Source organism: Pygoscelis adeliae, unplaced genomic scaffold (genome assembly GCF_000699105.1).
Source record: "Pygoscelis adeliae isolate BGI_AS28 unplaced genomic scaffold, ASM69910v1 Scaffold34, whole genome shotgun sequence".
Lineage (NCBI taxonomy): Eukaryota > Metazoa > Chordata > Aves > Sphenisciformes > Spheniscidae > Pygoscelis > Pygoscelis adeliae.
The window spans coordinates 2,068,370-2,084,230 of NW_008824658.1; the positions used below are offsets into that span (position 1 = coordinate 2,068,370).

Here is a 15,861-nt window from a genome sequence, read left to right on the forward strand (position 1 = left end):
GCAGGGTGGAGTGGAGCAGAGACGCGTCGTGCCGGCTGGCGGGAAGCCGTCCTCCCCTGCGGCGCTCGGCGGAGCCCCAGCGTGGCCCCAGGGACTCGAGCCCCCGGGAGAGTGCAGCCACCCCACAGGCATGTGGGGCTGAGTGGGGGTGCGAAGCTGCATCGCCCAGCCAGCCCGGCCTCCCTGTGAGCCAGCTGACCTCCTGTCTCCCAGCCAAATTCCTCTTTTAGAATAATAAACAGTGCAGTTCAAGAGAAAAGCTCCCTGCCCTGCCAGGCCGGGGACGGCTTGCCCTGGCATCACGGTGCCAGAGAGGGGCAGAGGGAAGGTCTGTACCGGTGCTGGCAGGAAGGAGAGGATGGTGAGGGGTATAACGCGGGGATGGAGAGCTGGGACTTCGCCTCGGCGGCTGCAAGGTGGGAGCCTGCCATGGAGCTGCAAGGCTGAGTGAAGGGCGCTAGACGTGGCATCGCTGCAGGACCTCCCTGGCCTCCAGGGGTGTGCCAGGATGGGTGGAGGCAAACGGTCCCGTGGCTTGAAAATGCTCAGGTCCTGGCCCATGGGAAGGATGTAGGAGTCTGAGGGGTCCGTGGCACCCTGCTCACCCATAGGGCTGGGAGGAGACAATCCAAGGCAGCTGAGCATCGTGTAGGTGCCTGTGTTTGTGTCCCTGGGTGGGATAATGTCTGGGCACCTGCTTTCGGATCACTGAGTGGGGCTGCATCCACCTCAGCTCCTCCTTGTCTGGCACTCATAGGGTGCATCTTACTGCTCTCGCTGAAAACAAAAGCTGAGATTGAGGAGGGAAACAAGTGCTCTCAAGACTGGCAGTGAGCTGGGTGCATTTGCATCCCTTGTGAAATGCCTGTGTGCACACCCACATGTGCAAGCACACATGTCCTCGTGACAGGGAGAGAAAGGTTTGTCCTTCTGCTAGCCAGGCTCTGCGTGCATCCTGCAGGACAGGCACAGCTCAGCATCTCCGAGCATGCCTCTCGCCCTGGCCAGAGCAGACAAACAAGGGAGAGGTCACCACTCTTTGCGAGACGTTGCCACCCTCCCACTCTTCTTGGGAAGCATCTCCAAGAGAAATGCCTTTCTGCAAAACTAGCAGCTTTATTAAAACCAGCTACGAACACAGGGGAGGCAGCCAGAGGCGGCAGGCAGAGGCTGCAGGGCTCTCACTGCTCGCCGAAGCAACAGCCATGCTAGCCCAGCACCAGCACGCACCCACATCCGGCTCCCTGGCTGCGGCAGAGCAGTGCCCCATCAGTGATCCTGCAGAGATCACTGGTGGAGTGAGGGACCTGTCTGTGTGGGTAGAGGAAGCCAAGATCTCACCTGCAACAGGACTAACAGTGACAGCCATGAAGCTGGACAGGCAGCTAAAAACTGGGCATGAGCTTGGGAAGACCTTAGCTGCTGGCAGGCAGATAGCGGTTCGTGGCGGTGAGGTGTGTGGGGGGGGGGGGGGTGGGGCGCAAATACAGCCTGGCTTGTGCATGCAGGCGGGGAAGGGTGAAAGGAGAGGATCCCAGTTGTCCTTACAACCTTGAACATTGAATAATGGATGAATCACACACCTCTCTAAAGGAGAATTGGGAAACAAAGCTAATTGTTCTTCATGGCAGTGCCTTGGGGGGCAGCGAGATTAGGTTGTCCATCCTCCTGCTCTGTCCTGCAGGTTGGTGCTCTCTGGGTGGGTGCAGTGAGGTCACATTCATTTACAGCCTGAATGTCACCTCGGTCCTTTCATCCTACCCACCCCCAGCTCTTCCCCGTAAGTGCTCTCATCCCCTCTGGCAAATGCAGAAGAGAGAAGGAGTCACAGAGGGGTTTTCTGGAGGGGGGAGAGGGAAGCTGCTGAATAAGCTGGAGACCTGGAAGGATTTGCTGGTAGATCAGACTTTTGTTGAGCCAAAGCAAGAGAATAATAAAAACATCTGACAAGCGCACGTCATTTAAAAACCATTTCCTCCTTAACATCAAGCAGTCCAGGAGGCCGCTCCAGGGCCAAGAGGCAGCAGAGCCGCTCAGAAAGAGACAATGCCTGGGGCCAGGTCAGCAAGTCCAGATTGCCACTAGCCGTCCTCGTGCCTGGCGAGCAGCTCCCCAGAGCACTGTGCCGGCATCACAGGAGCTTCTCCTCGGGGTCTGCCTTGGGAGCAGATTCAAAATGCCTCTTGCGCTGGGAGAGGGGAGGTGGCGCAGTGGCAGGGCAGGAGCTCAGCCCCGGATTGCAGCGTGGCTGAGCCGTGAAGTTCAGCTCCATGCAGGACCATCCCCAAGTTCAGGACTACTGAACTCATTTCCCCCCAGCTTTGTCCAGGCACAGAGGAAGCCTTTCCCCTTGCTCTTCCCCTTGTTAGCTTCTTCATTTTGCTTTTCAGAAATACTCACCCCCATCGCTGCAGGCAAGATGGGGAAGGTTACCTGTCGCCCCATTACATGGGGAACAGACCCCACTGCTCTTGGGGAGCTCTGGCCTCGTCCCTTCTGGGCTCTCGGTTTGCACCAGGGAGGGCTGAAAATGCTCTGTGGAAAAGATTTCTTGAGAAATGTTGGTAAAAGGGATTTTTAACTAAAAAGCCCTCTTAAATATTCCCTTAAAATATATATATCTAAAAGTCAAATACAAGAAACCCATTTTTTGTGGGGTTTCCTTGGGCTTGTTTTATTTCATTGGAAGGAGCAGGAAGTGTGGGAGGGTTGGAGGGGGATCTGTTTGCTAGCAAGTTTTATCTCACTGGGACTGAGGGAAGCAAAAACTAAGGGAAAAAAGGCAAGCGGTAGAGCAGAGGGAGGGAGAAAGGCAGGGCTCTGCAGCGGGTGGAGCGGCATTTCGAGCAGAGATGAGCAAGAGTTGACACAACTGCTGGAGCCTCCAGCAAAATCCCTGTTTACCAGCAGGAGATGCTTTAGAAATAGCTCCTTCTGCAGATCCAGCGTGAGGGGGAACTAACCATCCCACCATGAGGGAAAGGCTGAAAACCGGCAAGAGACGGGAGGTTTCTGAGGTGGAGAAGGGAGCCCGGGGCTCGGGTGAGGGCTCAGGAACTCCCCTGCCCGGGGTGGCTGAGGGACCCCTCCTCTGCCAGCAGTGCTGCACTCATCCTGCTTTGCTCTTGGCAGGATTTGGCCACCGAGCCACGGAACCCGCCATGCTGTGCCCCTCTCTGAAGACATCTCTCTGGCTCCTCATCCTCACCGGTGAGTGCTGTGGCTGGGGAGGTGTGTACAGGATTGGGGCCTGCCCGGGGGTGGTGCCCGGGGATGCTCACTCCAGGGCAAGGGGGAGGAAAAGGGCAATGCCGTGGGGAGGCACAGGGGTGCACTGCGTGCTCCAGGCCATCTGTCCCTCCTAATGACTCCGGTCCATGGGCTTATGCCGACCCAATCCCATGGTGGGGTGGATGTAAAGTCCCCACCTGCTTCATGCTGACGCACAGCTGGGTGGAAGGAGAAGACCTTTGCAGAGGGAGCACTGCCAGGTGCGCTCAGCCCTTAGCAGACACCCGAGAACGCACATTATCTGGACATTATGGACACCCCCACAGCAGGAAGGATTCGGTCAGACCCCCGTATATACAATAACCCCCCCCACAGCAAGGCAACAGGGCACCTGCCTGCATCTGGGCTGTTTACAGCCTTGCTGCGAGTCCCTGGGGGCTGTCCCCAGCTGCCCTGCCCACCCGTGGGGACAGCTGGGAGGAGCACGTATCCCAGCCCCACTGGGACATCTGGGCAAAGGGTGAAGCAAGGAAGCTGGGAGAGACACGGGGAGCCATTCAGGAAGACCTTGCCTGCTCTATTGCTTCCAAAGGATTTCCTGCAAGGTTTTGCTTTCATTCCTTTTTCACTTTCTTGTAAACTGACATTGTTTCAGCCTAGTCTGTGTCCCGTCTGACACTGTCCCTGTGGAGAGGCAGCCAGCAGAGCAGGGAACTGCCTCATCTCCTCCTCTCCCCCTCGCCTGCTAAACGCATGGCCTTTCCAAGCCTTTGAAGGTGCATCTGAGACCTACCTCTGCCTTTACAGAGACAGGCTCATTTTGGGGTCAGCAGTCCTATCTCTACTCCCAGCTCCCCAGGCCATCTAGACCAGCTCACAGGATGCATAAAAGCCAAGAATGTGAGCAAACGTAGGAGAGGCCCAGGTCACCCCCATTTCCAGCCCCGTCCGCACCAAGGATGCCACTTGGGCTGGTGCAACAGCATCACAGCATGACTGCCTCCCAGCCCTTCTCCATTCACACCCACAGTTTCAACGGCTGCCCCAAATCCCTCCCAAGCCAGCCTTCTGCTCCTCACCGCCCCGTGACACTGGGCAGCACTGGGTGGCACTGAGGGTGCAGTTACCTCGCAGAAAGGTTGGACGGGGGCAGACATAATTAAAGCATAAAATGGGGGGTTCTCCACCCAGCATTGCCACAGACAAGATGGGCAACTTTGAACATTGCTAAACCCCGTGATGTCTTATTTCCTCTCCAGTAAGGCTTTCAGGAGGTACAGGGAATGAAGGGTCACCCACGAAGGTCTACGTCAACAGGACATTTCTGAGGAGAGCATGTTTGTCAGTGGTGGCTATGCCAAGGAGGACAAATCCAGGAAGGTTATTTTTCAGTGTAAAGGCTGACACTATAAACCAAATACATTGGCATGAGGTTGTGCTCCAGCGTGCTTCTCCTTGGATTTCAGAGGAATCCAATTTGGTGTCATCTCCCTCCTCTCCCAGGTCTGCTGGAGGTAACATCCGGGGGCAGCGGGCTGCACATCGAACCCAAAGACACTGAGCTTGTCCTCGGCCTCCACAGCACCTTCTCCCTCTTGTGCTATGGGGATGGCGCGCTGGTCTGGGAACGGGAGGGTCAGCCCCTCGCTGCCTCGCTGGAGCACAGGGATGGTGTCTTCGTCAGCAATCTCACCCTCAGGAACGTGACGGGCCGTCACACCGGGGAGTATGCATGCACCTACAGCCCTGACCATGTTCCAGAGCCAGCAGAGAGGAAAGCCCTGTACATCTACGTTCCAGGTAGGGGACAGCATGTCCTTGTCTCTGCATTTCCACGGGGTTTAGCAACCAGGAGAAAGAGGTCTTTGGATTATCGTCCCGTTTCCAAGCGACTGGCCTCTCAAAATCCTTCCTCCCATTGCAGGAGAGCCCTCATGGCAGGTCATCTGGCTGTGGCATGTCTCTGGTATGCCAGGTCATGGGAGAGGCCCATGTGTGGTGTGTTGGGACAAGTGGTGGGGGAGGCAACAGTGCTAGGCGGCAGCGTCTGGGTCTCTCTTACCCTCCCAGGACAGGTTTGTCAAGCCTGCGACATTGCAGCTCTATTTTGCCATGGGGATTAAGGGAAGAAGCATCCCACCGGTCTGGAGACAGAGCCCTGTGTTGGAGCAGTCCTGAAGGAGCACAGAGCAGCCCTGGTTCAGCTTCAAGCAGCTTTCCGTAACCAGTGTTCCCTCTCTCCCACAGATCCCTCCCTAGTCTTCCTCCCCACAGTCACCTCCGAAGAGCTCTTTATCTTCATCACGGGCTACACAGAGGCCATCATCCCATGCCGCGTGACCAACCCACAGATGCAGGTGACCCTCTATGAGAAAAAGGTGGAGAACCCCATCCCAGCTGCTTATGACCCACAACAGGGATTCAAAGGCTTCTTTGAGGATAAGACCTATTTCTGCCGGACAATCGTGGATGACCAGGAGGTGGATTCAGACACCTTCTATGTCTACAGGATCCAGGGTGAGCTGCCATTGTCTTAGCATACCTGTGCACCTGCTGTGGCTGTTCCTTCAGCCCAATGGCAGGGACAGCAAAGCTCTCCCCCATCTCCTTAGCGATGCCCCTAATCAATTTGGAGGCTGGATTTAGTCCTGTCTCCATTAGACAATGGGTTCTGCCAAAGTGTCAGCTCTATCCCTCAGGGAAGAGACTTTCCAGTGGACCAGTCCACGCAGGATAAATGGAATGGGTGCCCACTCATCCCTTCCTTCATTATTCATTCCTTTCTTTCACCTTTCCCACAGTCTCATCTGTGAACGTCTCCATCAGCGCAGTGCAGACCATAGTGCGTCAGGGAGAAAACGTTACCCTGATGTGCACCGTGAGCGGCAATGAGCTAGTTAACTTCAACTGGGATTATCCCCGCAAGCAAGTGAGTGCTCCAGCCCCGCAGGCTCCGGGCAGCAGCTCCAGCCTTCGCCCAGATGTCCCATGGCAATCACTCATCAATATCCTAGGTGAAGCTTCATAGGAAGCTTCACCCCATGGCAGAAGCTGTGGGATGATGATGCTGCCACACAGGGAGGCTTGATGGGGAGATCCTTGGATTAAGGCTGTCTGTCTCAGTGGCCTCTGATCAGTGCATGTTCCCTGTCCCTGTGGCAGCCAGACTGGGGCCCTCTACCCCCTCCTCCTCCCTCCCTGTGAGCCTGGCTTTGTAGCTCCAACGGCAGAACATGCTCTTGACTTCTCAGACCATATCTCCTGTCCCCGTTGTGCAGGCAGGGAAGGCTGTAGAGCCGGTGACTGACTTCCTGCCTGGATCCACCCATGAGATCCGCTCCATCCTCATCATCCAGAATGCAGAGCTGGAGGACAGCGGGACCTACGTCTGCAATGTCTCTGAGGGCTACCATGAGAAAACGGATCGGAAAGACATCACGGTCCATGTGATCGGTGCGTCGCTGCCCACGTGCCCAAAGCCAGCAAACCACGTGGGCATCCAGGCAGGATACCCGAGGGTGACACCCTCTTCTCTCCGCACAACCTCCAGCTCCCTCCCCTCCTCGCCTCTGCCCTTAGTAGCCATGACAAAAAAACAGCCCTCACCCCAAGTCACCCCTGCCCACTTCTTGGCTTCAAAACATCCCAAATCCCCCACCACAGCTTTTGTGACCCTTTAAGACACTTGAGGGTGTGGGTGAGAGCTCTTCTGCACTGTGCAGTGCCAATGCACTGTGAGGTCAAATTGCCACCTCCCATCTACATCTGTCCTTCTTTCGTGTAATTTGAAGGAACCTGCCCCATCCCTACAAGATAACAGCCTTTTCCCTGCGTGCTGCCTGCCTCATGAACTCCCCTGCTCCAAAGTGTGGCTCTGCACCCCCACTCCCTTTGGACACAAGCCTGAAGACTTGAGGGATGGATCTGGAGCTGCCCCATCACTTCTGTGTGTTCAGGGTGTTTTATTCCAGATCCATGTTTGTCCAAAGGGCTGGAGAGGGGTGTCTTTTTAACTCTGACCGCCCCTATCCCTCCTGCCCCCTCTCAGAGCGTGGCTTCGTGCGCTTCCACACCCACCTGCCCAGCACAGTGTATGCTGAGGTCCACAAGAGCCGCACCATCCAGGTGGAGGTGGAGGCCTACCCACAACCCAGCATCGTGTGGCTGAAGAACAACAAGACATTGACCATGGAGAGCAGCAGCGAGTTCACCATCACCAGCAGGAACCTGTCAGAAACCAGGTGAGGGCCCATCACTCCTCACCAGGGTGCAGGGAGGGGATAATTCACAAAGTAAGCTGCAAATCACTTGTTGGACATGGGTTGGTGGTTGAATGCCTTTCTGTGAGTGGATTTTGAGCATGCCTCAGTTGGGTGGGCACTGGTCACCTCCAAGCATTGTCAGTCCTGAGGTACCTTCCCACACGCATCACTCGGGGACTGTGTCTCCTCCAGGTACCAGACGGCTCTGGTGCTGGTACGGGTGAAGCAGGAAGAAGGAGGATTTTACACCATCCGGGCTTCCAATGAGGACGACGAGCAGGAGCTGTCCTTCCATCTGCAGATAAATGGTGAGGATGGGCATGCAGACATGGGGCTGAGGAGTGTGGGGGCAGTCTCAGGGGATGGCTCCATCCTTTGCCTCAGGACCCTCAGGCTGAAGCCCTTACTCCTCTGACTACAGCTCCAGAGTGGTTTTGGTTAAAGGAAGAGCATTCAAGCAAGAAACATGCTCATTTGAGATATCTCACGCTTGGTCTCAGAGCAGGAGGACAGGGAGGCAGTGCAGACACCAGCAGCTTGGCCTTCATGCCCTGGCCCAAGGTAGTAGATGCAGAGATGATTGCGCAGCTCTGATGTCCAGGACTTTTCCCTGTGCTCGCCTGTGCTCTCCAAGCAAGCTAGATGGGGGCAGGTCTCCTCCATAACCCCCTCAAACTTTCCTCTTTTTACTGTTAGCTTTCAAAAATAAAACATGATTGATGTGATGAGTCCTACCTCACTGTCTCCTCACCCCCAGGCCATGTTAGGGGTACAGTGGAATCACGTTCCCCTTCCATCCTGCAGTCAGAAAGGAGGATTAATTCCCATCACTGTCTCTTGGTTTCAGTGCCAGCCAAAGTGGTGGACCTCAAGGAGAACAGCAGTGCCAGCAGTGGGGAGCAGACCGTAACATGCTCTGCTGAAGGCATGCCCCAGCCGGAGATCAGCTGGTCTACTTGCAGCGACATCAAATGGTAAGCGGAGTGATGGAGCCCATGGGAACGGCTGGACTCTCACATTCATTAGAATAATAGACTATTTTTTTATTGTATTCTGCTGGCCCACATACCCGGCATCCCATGGTAGTGCGTGGTCCCAGCTGCCTCTCAGGTGCCTTTATCCTTCCCCGGACCAGGTGCAGCACCAAGGGGCAGCCCACACGGCTGCTGGGGAACGAGTCCGCGGAGATCGGTCTGCAGACCAATGCCACGTACCACGCGAAGCTGCAGGTGTACCGCGTGAACAGCACCCTGCAGCTGCACAGGGTGGATGAGCCCCTGCTCCTGAGATGCACCGTGCAAAACTTCCTGGGCACCAACTCCCAGGACATCACTCTGGTCCCACACGGTGAGCACTGCAGGAGATGTTTGAGCAGGCGATGGGGAGCTAGACTTCCCTCTCTGTGCCTCCAGCATGGAGGTGCTAAGAGCCAGGACTGTCCTCTGATGGCTGCAGACCTTGTATGCAGGAAGCCTGGGTATTCTGCCCAAAATGAAGCCTCCTTTGGGTTGAGCAGGAAAGGTTGCTCCAGGAGGAGTCTGGAGCCCTTATGTCCACTGGCAGGGTCATCCCTCCGGGGAGGCAAGATGAGAGTGCCTGAGCAGGTCCCCGGTATCTTGTTATTAGCCCACGGGTCACTAGATGGTGCCACGGACTCGAACATCCATGCGCTGAACATCCCAAATATGAGGAAGGATGGTCTAAGCCCAGGTCCAGAGCTGCCAGCTCTCCCCCAAGCAAACCAGCCCTTCTAGCTCCTTACAGCCTCCCATGGTCAAACCTCTCCCAAGGCAGGAAGCCCTTCAACAAGCTGTAACAACCCATCACCCCATTATCCCTGGGGTGCTGGCCCTGCAAGTGCTCGGCAGGTCTGCCCAGGAGGAGAGGACAGGGACTGCCCCCACCCAGAGGAGAGCTCAGGGTCGATGTCTGGGGGCAGTTGTGTAGCAGGAGGGGGGTGGTGGCTAAAGGAGGAAAAGGGAAGGGTGCAGGGATCCCTCTGTGCTGCTGTCCCCTCCTTTTCCCAGGGTACCCAGGCCATGCAAGTTTGGAGGAGTCTAACTGCTGTCCCTGTTATCATTGTAGCCTTGCCGTTCAAAGTGGTCATCATCTCTGTCATCCTGGCCTTGCTGGTCCTCACCGTCATCTCCCTGATCATCCTGATTGTCCTGTGGCAGAAGGTAAAAGAGGAGAGCGTTCCCAGGCTGCCACAGTGGTACCCCCATGTCAGGGCGGCTGGGAAGAGCAAAGCTGTGAGCTCCTGCTGGCATGGGCTTGATGATGTCCCACCCATTCCAGGGACCGTGGCCGCCCCAGCATCTGTAGGCTAGATGGGGCATGAGGCAATGGCTGCAGGGACAAAAGACTCCCTGACAAAGCCCATCCACATCCCCCATGCCCTCCCTGACCCTCAGCCTCTCAGATCTCTCTTTCCCCTTTGCTCCTGTTTCCAGAAACCTCGTTATGAAATCCGCTGGAAGGTGATTGAGTCAGTCAGCTCCGATGGGCATGAGTACATCTATGTGGATCCCATGCAGCTGCCTTACGACTCCAGCTGGGAGGTGCCCAGGGACAAGCTGGTGTTAGGTAAAGGCTGTGCAGGTCCCACTGATGGACCCCTGGGGTTCTGGCTGTCTGGGGGTAATGGGTTTGGCATCTCCAAAAGAGACCAACCCAGAAAGGGCACAGAGATCCCTCAAGATACGATGTGGTCCTGGGACAGAGGGACCATCTGGGACCTGGGATGGTGGGATGGTGGGAAGCCAGCTGCTCCCTTTGGCATGAGGCACTGGTTTATTCCTGGCTATCCTTTCCTGTGGCTGGAAGGTCCTTCCCTTCCCAACCAGACAGAAACCAGCCCCAACCACAAACACCATAGCTCACCACCACCTCCATGCCCACCAGGATGACTGCAGCAAAGCTGGTGTGATTTCAGACAGAGGACTTGCCTTTTCCAAGCTCCTCGCCTCACCTCTCCTCGAGGAGTACTGCCAATCTTGTCTCCTCGCTGTTTCTCTGCAGGACGCACTCTAGGCTCTGGTGCCTTTGGACGTGTGGTGGAGGCAACAGCCCACGGCCTGAGCCATTCGCAGTCCACCATGAAAGTGGCGGTCAAAATGCTCAAGTGTGAGTTGTCCCCGCACCATACCTTACCCCATCCCAAAGCTGTGAGGCCGAATGGTGCCCATGTGCTCCGCTCCTCGCCCTGCCGCTCACACCAGCTCTCCCCAACAGCCACTGCCCGGAGCAGCGAGAAGCAAGCCCTTATGTCCGAGCTGAAGATCATGAGCCACTTGGGACCTCACCTCAACATCGTCAACTTGCTGGGGGCCTGCACCAAAGGAGGTAGATGAGCCCTGGGCGCTTTGTCTCCTCTCCCTGTTGCCCTGGGCTGTGCTGAGTAGGAGAACTGTCCTCAGAGAGAATAATTCCTGTTTTCTGGTTCAGAATGATTCACCCTTCCCCTAGGAAAGCCTTGTGGGGCTCTGAAAGCCTTTCTTTCCAACCTGATTAAAACTGAGAAGGCATGTTTCTGTTAACCCCCACCTCCCTCCCCAAACACAAATTTCAAATTCCAAAAATGCTCGGTACCCAGAAAGATGGCTTTTCCCCCTGGCCCTGCCTAGATATCCTGCAATCTGGTAATGTCCCTGTGGGATGAAATTCCCTGCCCCGGAGAGTGAGTGGGGCTGAGGCAGGGCTGACACAGGTGCTTTCTCCCACCAGGGCCCATCTATATCATCACTGAGTACTGCCGCTATGGGGACCTGGTGGACTACCTGCACCGTAACAAGCACACCTTCCTGCAGTCCTATGGAGAGAAGGCACGGCGAGAGGCAGAGGTGTACGGGAACACCGCCAAGGAGGACCATGTGCAGAGGTACCTGGAAAGCAGCACTGTCCTCCTCCCTGGTGTCTACCCCATCCTAGCCCCCATCAATGAGGGAGGCTGGTACTGCCAGGAAGGATACCTACATTTCCTCCAGACCAGTAAAATAAACACTGGCCCAGCACTGGGACACAGTTGGCCACTCTCTTACCTTGTGAGACTGGCCCATGTGCCAACGAGCCACCTCCAAACAGCTCCTGGCAGACGGGGAGTTAGCAGAGGCAATCTGTGTGTCCTAGAGGCTGAGTTTGCTAGCACACACACCGGCTGCTCCATGCCAGTTGGGAATATTCCCTGGCATCGTTAACTTTACTGGCATAACCACAGCTACACTTCGAGTACAGAGATGAAGGGTTTCCCAGCATGTCTTAACCCTTGGAGACCTCAGCTCTGCATTTTCAGGGCAGGTCTCGTTGCTACTGAGCCTAAGGGAGAAGTGCTAGAAGGAGTGCAGTTGCACAAGAGGTGCTTCAAGGAAAGGGAAACTGTCCTTCATCCAGTTGCCAGCTGTAAGGGATGCAGGCAGATCAGTGCACAGAAACGGTCCCATGGGAAATTAGAAAGCAGCATTTCCTTCCAGCATGCCAAAACAATAGTAAAATAGAGCAATGTTAGGACATCAGCACAGCTGCCCCCTGTGCTTTCTGCTTGAAGGCAGCTGAGATCCTCCTAAGCACAGAGCACAGCCTCCCAAGCCCATGGGGACGTGCCCGACAGCTCTGGCCATGCAGCAGGTTTCCCTTGCCCAGCACCATCATGTGGAAGGCCTCAAGATGCTGCTTCCCAGATGCAGTTGTTGGTCATGCAAGGGAGGGGTGCTCAAGGGTGCAGATGTTTGCTGATCCAAACTGGGAAGGTTTAACTGTGGACAAAGGGTTGTGTCCTGCCCGCTCAGTTCAGTCTTCTCCAGGCCAGTCCTGGCCAGCCTGGGAACATACACCGCCAAGGTGGAGGGTTTCACCTGCCCACTCTGGCTTGGGTCTCCTGCCGTCCTGCCCTGTGGGTGCCTGTGGAGCTGCATGGCCCTGCCTCCCCTTCCTGCCCTCCCCAGTGCTGAGCTCGTGTGCTGAGCCAAGCCTGTGCTCTGCCAGGCAAGGTGAGCATGAGAAGCTGCAGCCTGTGGGCAAGGATACCTGGAGACCCGCAGGGGAAGACGGCAGGGCTGTTTAAAGCTAGCCCTGAGGACACCAGAGCTGTTAGGCGGTGGAAGGAGGCCTCCAGTGTCATTTGCACTTCTCTGCATGCATGATGCAGGGCTTCTTTCCCTGCTGTGTGGGACATATCAGTGCCGGGGCTGAGGATTCAGGAATTGCAGTCCCACAAATCATTGTTCCCATCCCCTGCATCTCCTCCTCCCCTCTGGATCTGAACAGCCTCTTTACTTGCCCCCACAGTCACCTCTCCTTGTCTGTGGAGAGCGACGGGGGCTACATGGACATGAGCAAGGACGACTCCCTGGATTATGTGCCCATGTCCGACATGAAGGGTGAAGTCAAGTACGCTGACATCGAGTCCTCTAACTACGGCACCCCATATGAGCTGGACAGCTATTCCCCGTCAGGTAACAGCTCAGCCATAGCGGGAGGGAGAGGTGCTTGCACTTTGGGCGCTGGATGCCTTTGCTTGCAGAGATGGATCGTCCATATTGGAAGGGTCACCTTTGGGACAAGTCCAGCAGTGGTGGCAGATGCTTTCGCGATGGGAGCTCCCAGCTCTGTCCCTTTGTTGCTGGAGGCAGAGCAATCCCCAGTGGGTCCTTCCACTGTCAGGCAGCCCATGAGTGTGCTGAGTAACACCAACATCCATCTCCGCTTGCCCTCCAGCTCCTGAAAGAACAGACCGGGTGACGCTGATAAACGAGTCTCCGCTCCTCAGCTACATGGACTTGGTGGGCTTCAGCTTCCAGGTGGCCAATGGGATGGAGTTCCTGGCTTCCAAAAATGTACGTATCCCAGCTGGTCCACGGTGCCTGCAGCGGTGGAGGCCAACAATGCTCTGCTGTGTCCTGTCGTCAACTTCTGCTCACTGTCCCTCTGTCCATGCCAGCCTCCTCATGGGAGAAGTGGCCATGCAATTGAAGAGTTGCTGACCACTTCTCTTTAGAAACGCAGCCCTGAGGATCAGCATGACTATATTTGCACATGACAGCTAACCCTGGCTTAGATCAAGCTTCAGACCTCAAATTCCCTGACTCGGAGCTCCTCCCAAGCCATGTGCAACACAGCTGTGGTATTATATCATCCCTATTTACCAGGATGACCAAACAGTGATAACCTCCCTGTGCAAAAGCACAAGGCACTCTGCAGCAGAGCTACTACTCTCCATGGACACCCCTATTGCACCACACGCTCTGAGCCCTCCAGGCCTCATCAGAAGTGCGTCTTTAGTGGAAATTAAGCCACAACAGAGGACTAGACTTTGGGATTTCCTAAGGTCTGGCTTAGCCCAGGGCAGGCAGTAATATAGTTGGACAGTGTGAAACATCACACAGGGCAGGGCTAAGAAAAGGGGTAGGGATGGCATCAATGACATGCAGAGAGAAATTCCTGGCTCTCTGCCTCCAGCCAGACAGTCTGATCCCCAAAAGTGCATGGTCAGTGCTCCCCCATGGAGCACAGAAGAGGAGCTCCCAGCTTCCCACAGTCACACTTTACAGTGGTGTAATATCACCATGCTCACTAGTAGTGTCTGGCAGGGTCCTGAGCAAACCTCAGGGCTGTTCATATGGAAAACATCCAACATGCTGGCAAACCAGGAGGCACAAGCTAGGCTGGTGTAAGTCTGATGTCTTCAGACTGCTGGGTTGGATTGTCCAAACAGAGATGGAGACACCCCCTCCTTGCCAGCCTACCAGCCCCCTTGCTTGGTGAGGCCCTGGCAATCCCCTCTCTGCTGGGTTGTTCAAATTGCCCTTGCCAGATTTGTATGCCTGTTGCTGTCACAGGGGTAGCAGTCCAGGCGCGCAGCGAAAATGTGGCAGCTTTGCTAGTGCCCTTGAGCCATGGTTGTCCCTAGAGGTGGAGAAGATGCCTCAAATGATGTGAGGTGACCCCTCTCCCTGCAGCCCCAGAAATGGGCTAGTGCTGGAGCTGGGCTGCTTCTTAGGGCTGTCTGGGGGCCACTTGCAGTGACAGTGCCCTGCCTTCCCCCTACAGTGTGTGCATCGTGACCTGGCTGCCAGGAACGTCCTCATCTGCGAGGGGAAGCTGGTGAAGATCTGTGACTTTGGTCTGGCGAGGGACATCATGAGGGATTCCAACTATATCTCCAAAGGCAGCGTGAGTACCAGGAGCCTCGCAAGCCCCTTCTTCCCGGGGATCTGGGCCTGGCACCCCCTACATGCTCCCCCTGTGAGTCACCTGTCCATCATTGTGCCCCGGGGTGGTGACAGGGCAGGACTCCCAGGAGATGGTGTCAACAGCCAACCATCCTACACCTGATGTGCTCTGCACGCTCTGGAGTAGCAGTATTGCATGCCCGTATCTCCAGGCTCTTACAGAAGAACCTGGGCAGCAGCAGCAAAACTAAGGATTGTCCCCAGCACAGCCTGTCACTGGCAGCAGTGCTGCATCCCTTCCCTGCATGGCACTGAGTCTGGTCCTGAGCTGCAGGCAGGAGGAGTGCAAGGTTAGGCAGCTTGACAGTGCTGCGGTGAGTCACTGGACACACTGGGAAGAGGTTCACAGACTTCTGCTCTAACCACTAGACCACAGGCTAAGAGGAAGTGTTTTCCTGCGAGCAGCTACTTTCCAGAAAGACGTCTCCAATCTTTCGAGGCAGGAGAGGATGAGGCTGTAATTGAGCTTCCCCAGAACCTCCCCTGTGACTTCAACAGCAGCATGCCCACTCCAGCCCTGGGGCATTTGGGAACATGCAACCCCAAGCAAAACAGGCCATGTAATTCCCAGAGAAACTGAGGCTGGGGGAGCTGAGAGTAGAGCCAGGCCTCTCGAACCCCAATCTTTATCTACTCTATGAACTACTTAACTTCTCTCATGCTTTCTCCCATTTGCATGGGATGGCAGACAGGCACTCGGTGCCTGGGCAGGGAGACCCTCCTGCAGAGGGGCTGGGCTTTTCCAGTCCAGCCTTGGCATAGCTGGTTTTCCTTCCAAAACGGGAAATGAAACTGGGCCCCTTTGCAATCCTTCCTGGAGATTATTTTGGTATTCATTGTGCAAGCGAATCCCAGGAACAGCACAGCCAGTGCTGCATACAAGCTGGTGAAGTGAGGCTCCTTTTCGTGTATCACTCTGAGTTAGTAAGAGCAGGAAAAAGCTGGATGTGTCCTTCAGCTCTTTTCTGGTCATCCCACAGCCCTCTCCAGCCTGGTCTCAGGTTTCCAAAGTCCAGATTGGCCTGGACTCCCTTCAGGAATGCTGTGGTCATGTTGTGCAAGTCAGTGGACTCCCCAGGAACTAGGGAACAGAGAACGCACACCATGACAGCTCGTCATGGCAGACAGTGATGGAAACGGAT

The 15,861-nt window shown here is 55.7% G+C and overlaps 1 protein-coding gene across 1 annotated transcript in view; it reads left to right on the forward strand.

The window, feature by feature from the left end:
* PDGFRB (platelet-derived growth factor receptor, beta polypeptide) overlaps positions 1-15,861 on the forward strand; it is a 34,490-nt gene that overhangs the window by 10,953 nt on the left and 7,676 nt on the right. The window contains exons 2-18 of the mRNA XM_009322649.1: positions 3,133-3,210; positions 4,735-5,031; positions 5,479-5,748; positions 6,033-6,160; positions 6,510-6,684; positions 7,280-7,472; positions 7,686-7,801; positions 8,341-8,467; positions 8,629-8,840; positions 9,579-9,673; positions 9,947-10,079; positions 10,515-10,619; positions 10,728-10,838; positions 11,220-11,373; positions 12,777-12,943; positions 13,206-13,324; positions 14,538-14,660. Of these exons, the coding sequence (XP_009320924.1) occupies positions 3,162-3,210; positions 4,735-5,031; positions 5,479-5,748; positions 6,033-6,160; positions 6,510-6,684; positions 7,280-7,472; positions 7,686-7,801; positions 8,341-8,467; positions 8,629-8,840; positions 9,579-9,673; positions 9,947-10,079; positions 10,515-10,619; positions 10,728-10,838; positions 11,220-11,373; positions 12,777-12,943; positions 13,206-13,324; positions 14,538-14,660 (2,574 nt within the window). The 5' untranslated portion in view covers positions 3,133-3,161. The remainder of the gene's footprint in view (positions 1-3,132; positions 3,211-4,734; positions 5,032-5,478; positions 5,749-6,032; positions 6,161-6,509; positions 6,685-7,279; positions 7,473-7,685; positions 7,802-8,340; positions 8,468-8,628; positions 8,841-9,578; positions 9,674-9,946; positions 10,080-10,514; positions 10,620-10,727; positions 10,839-11,219; positions 11,374-12,776; positions 12,944-13,205; positions 13,325-14,537; positions 14,661-15,861) is intronic.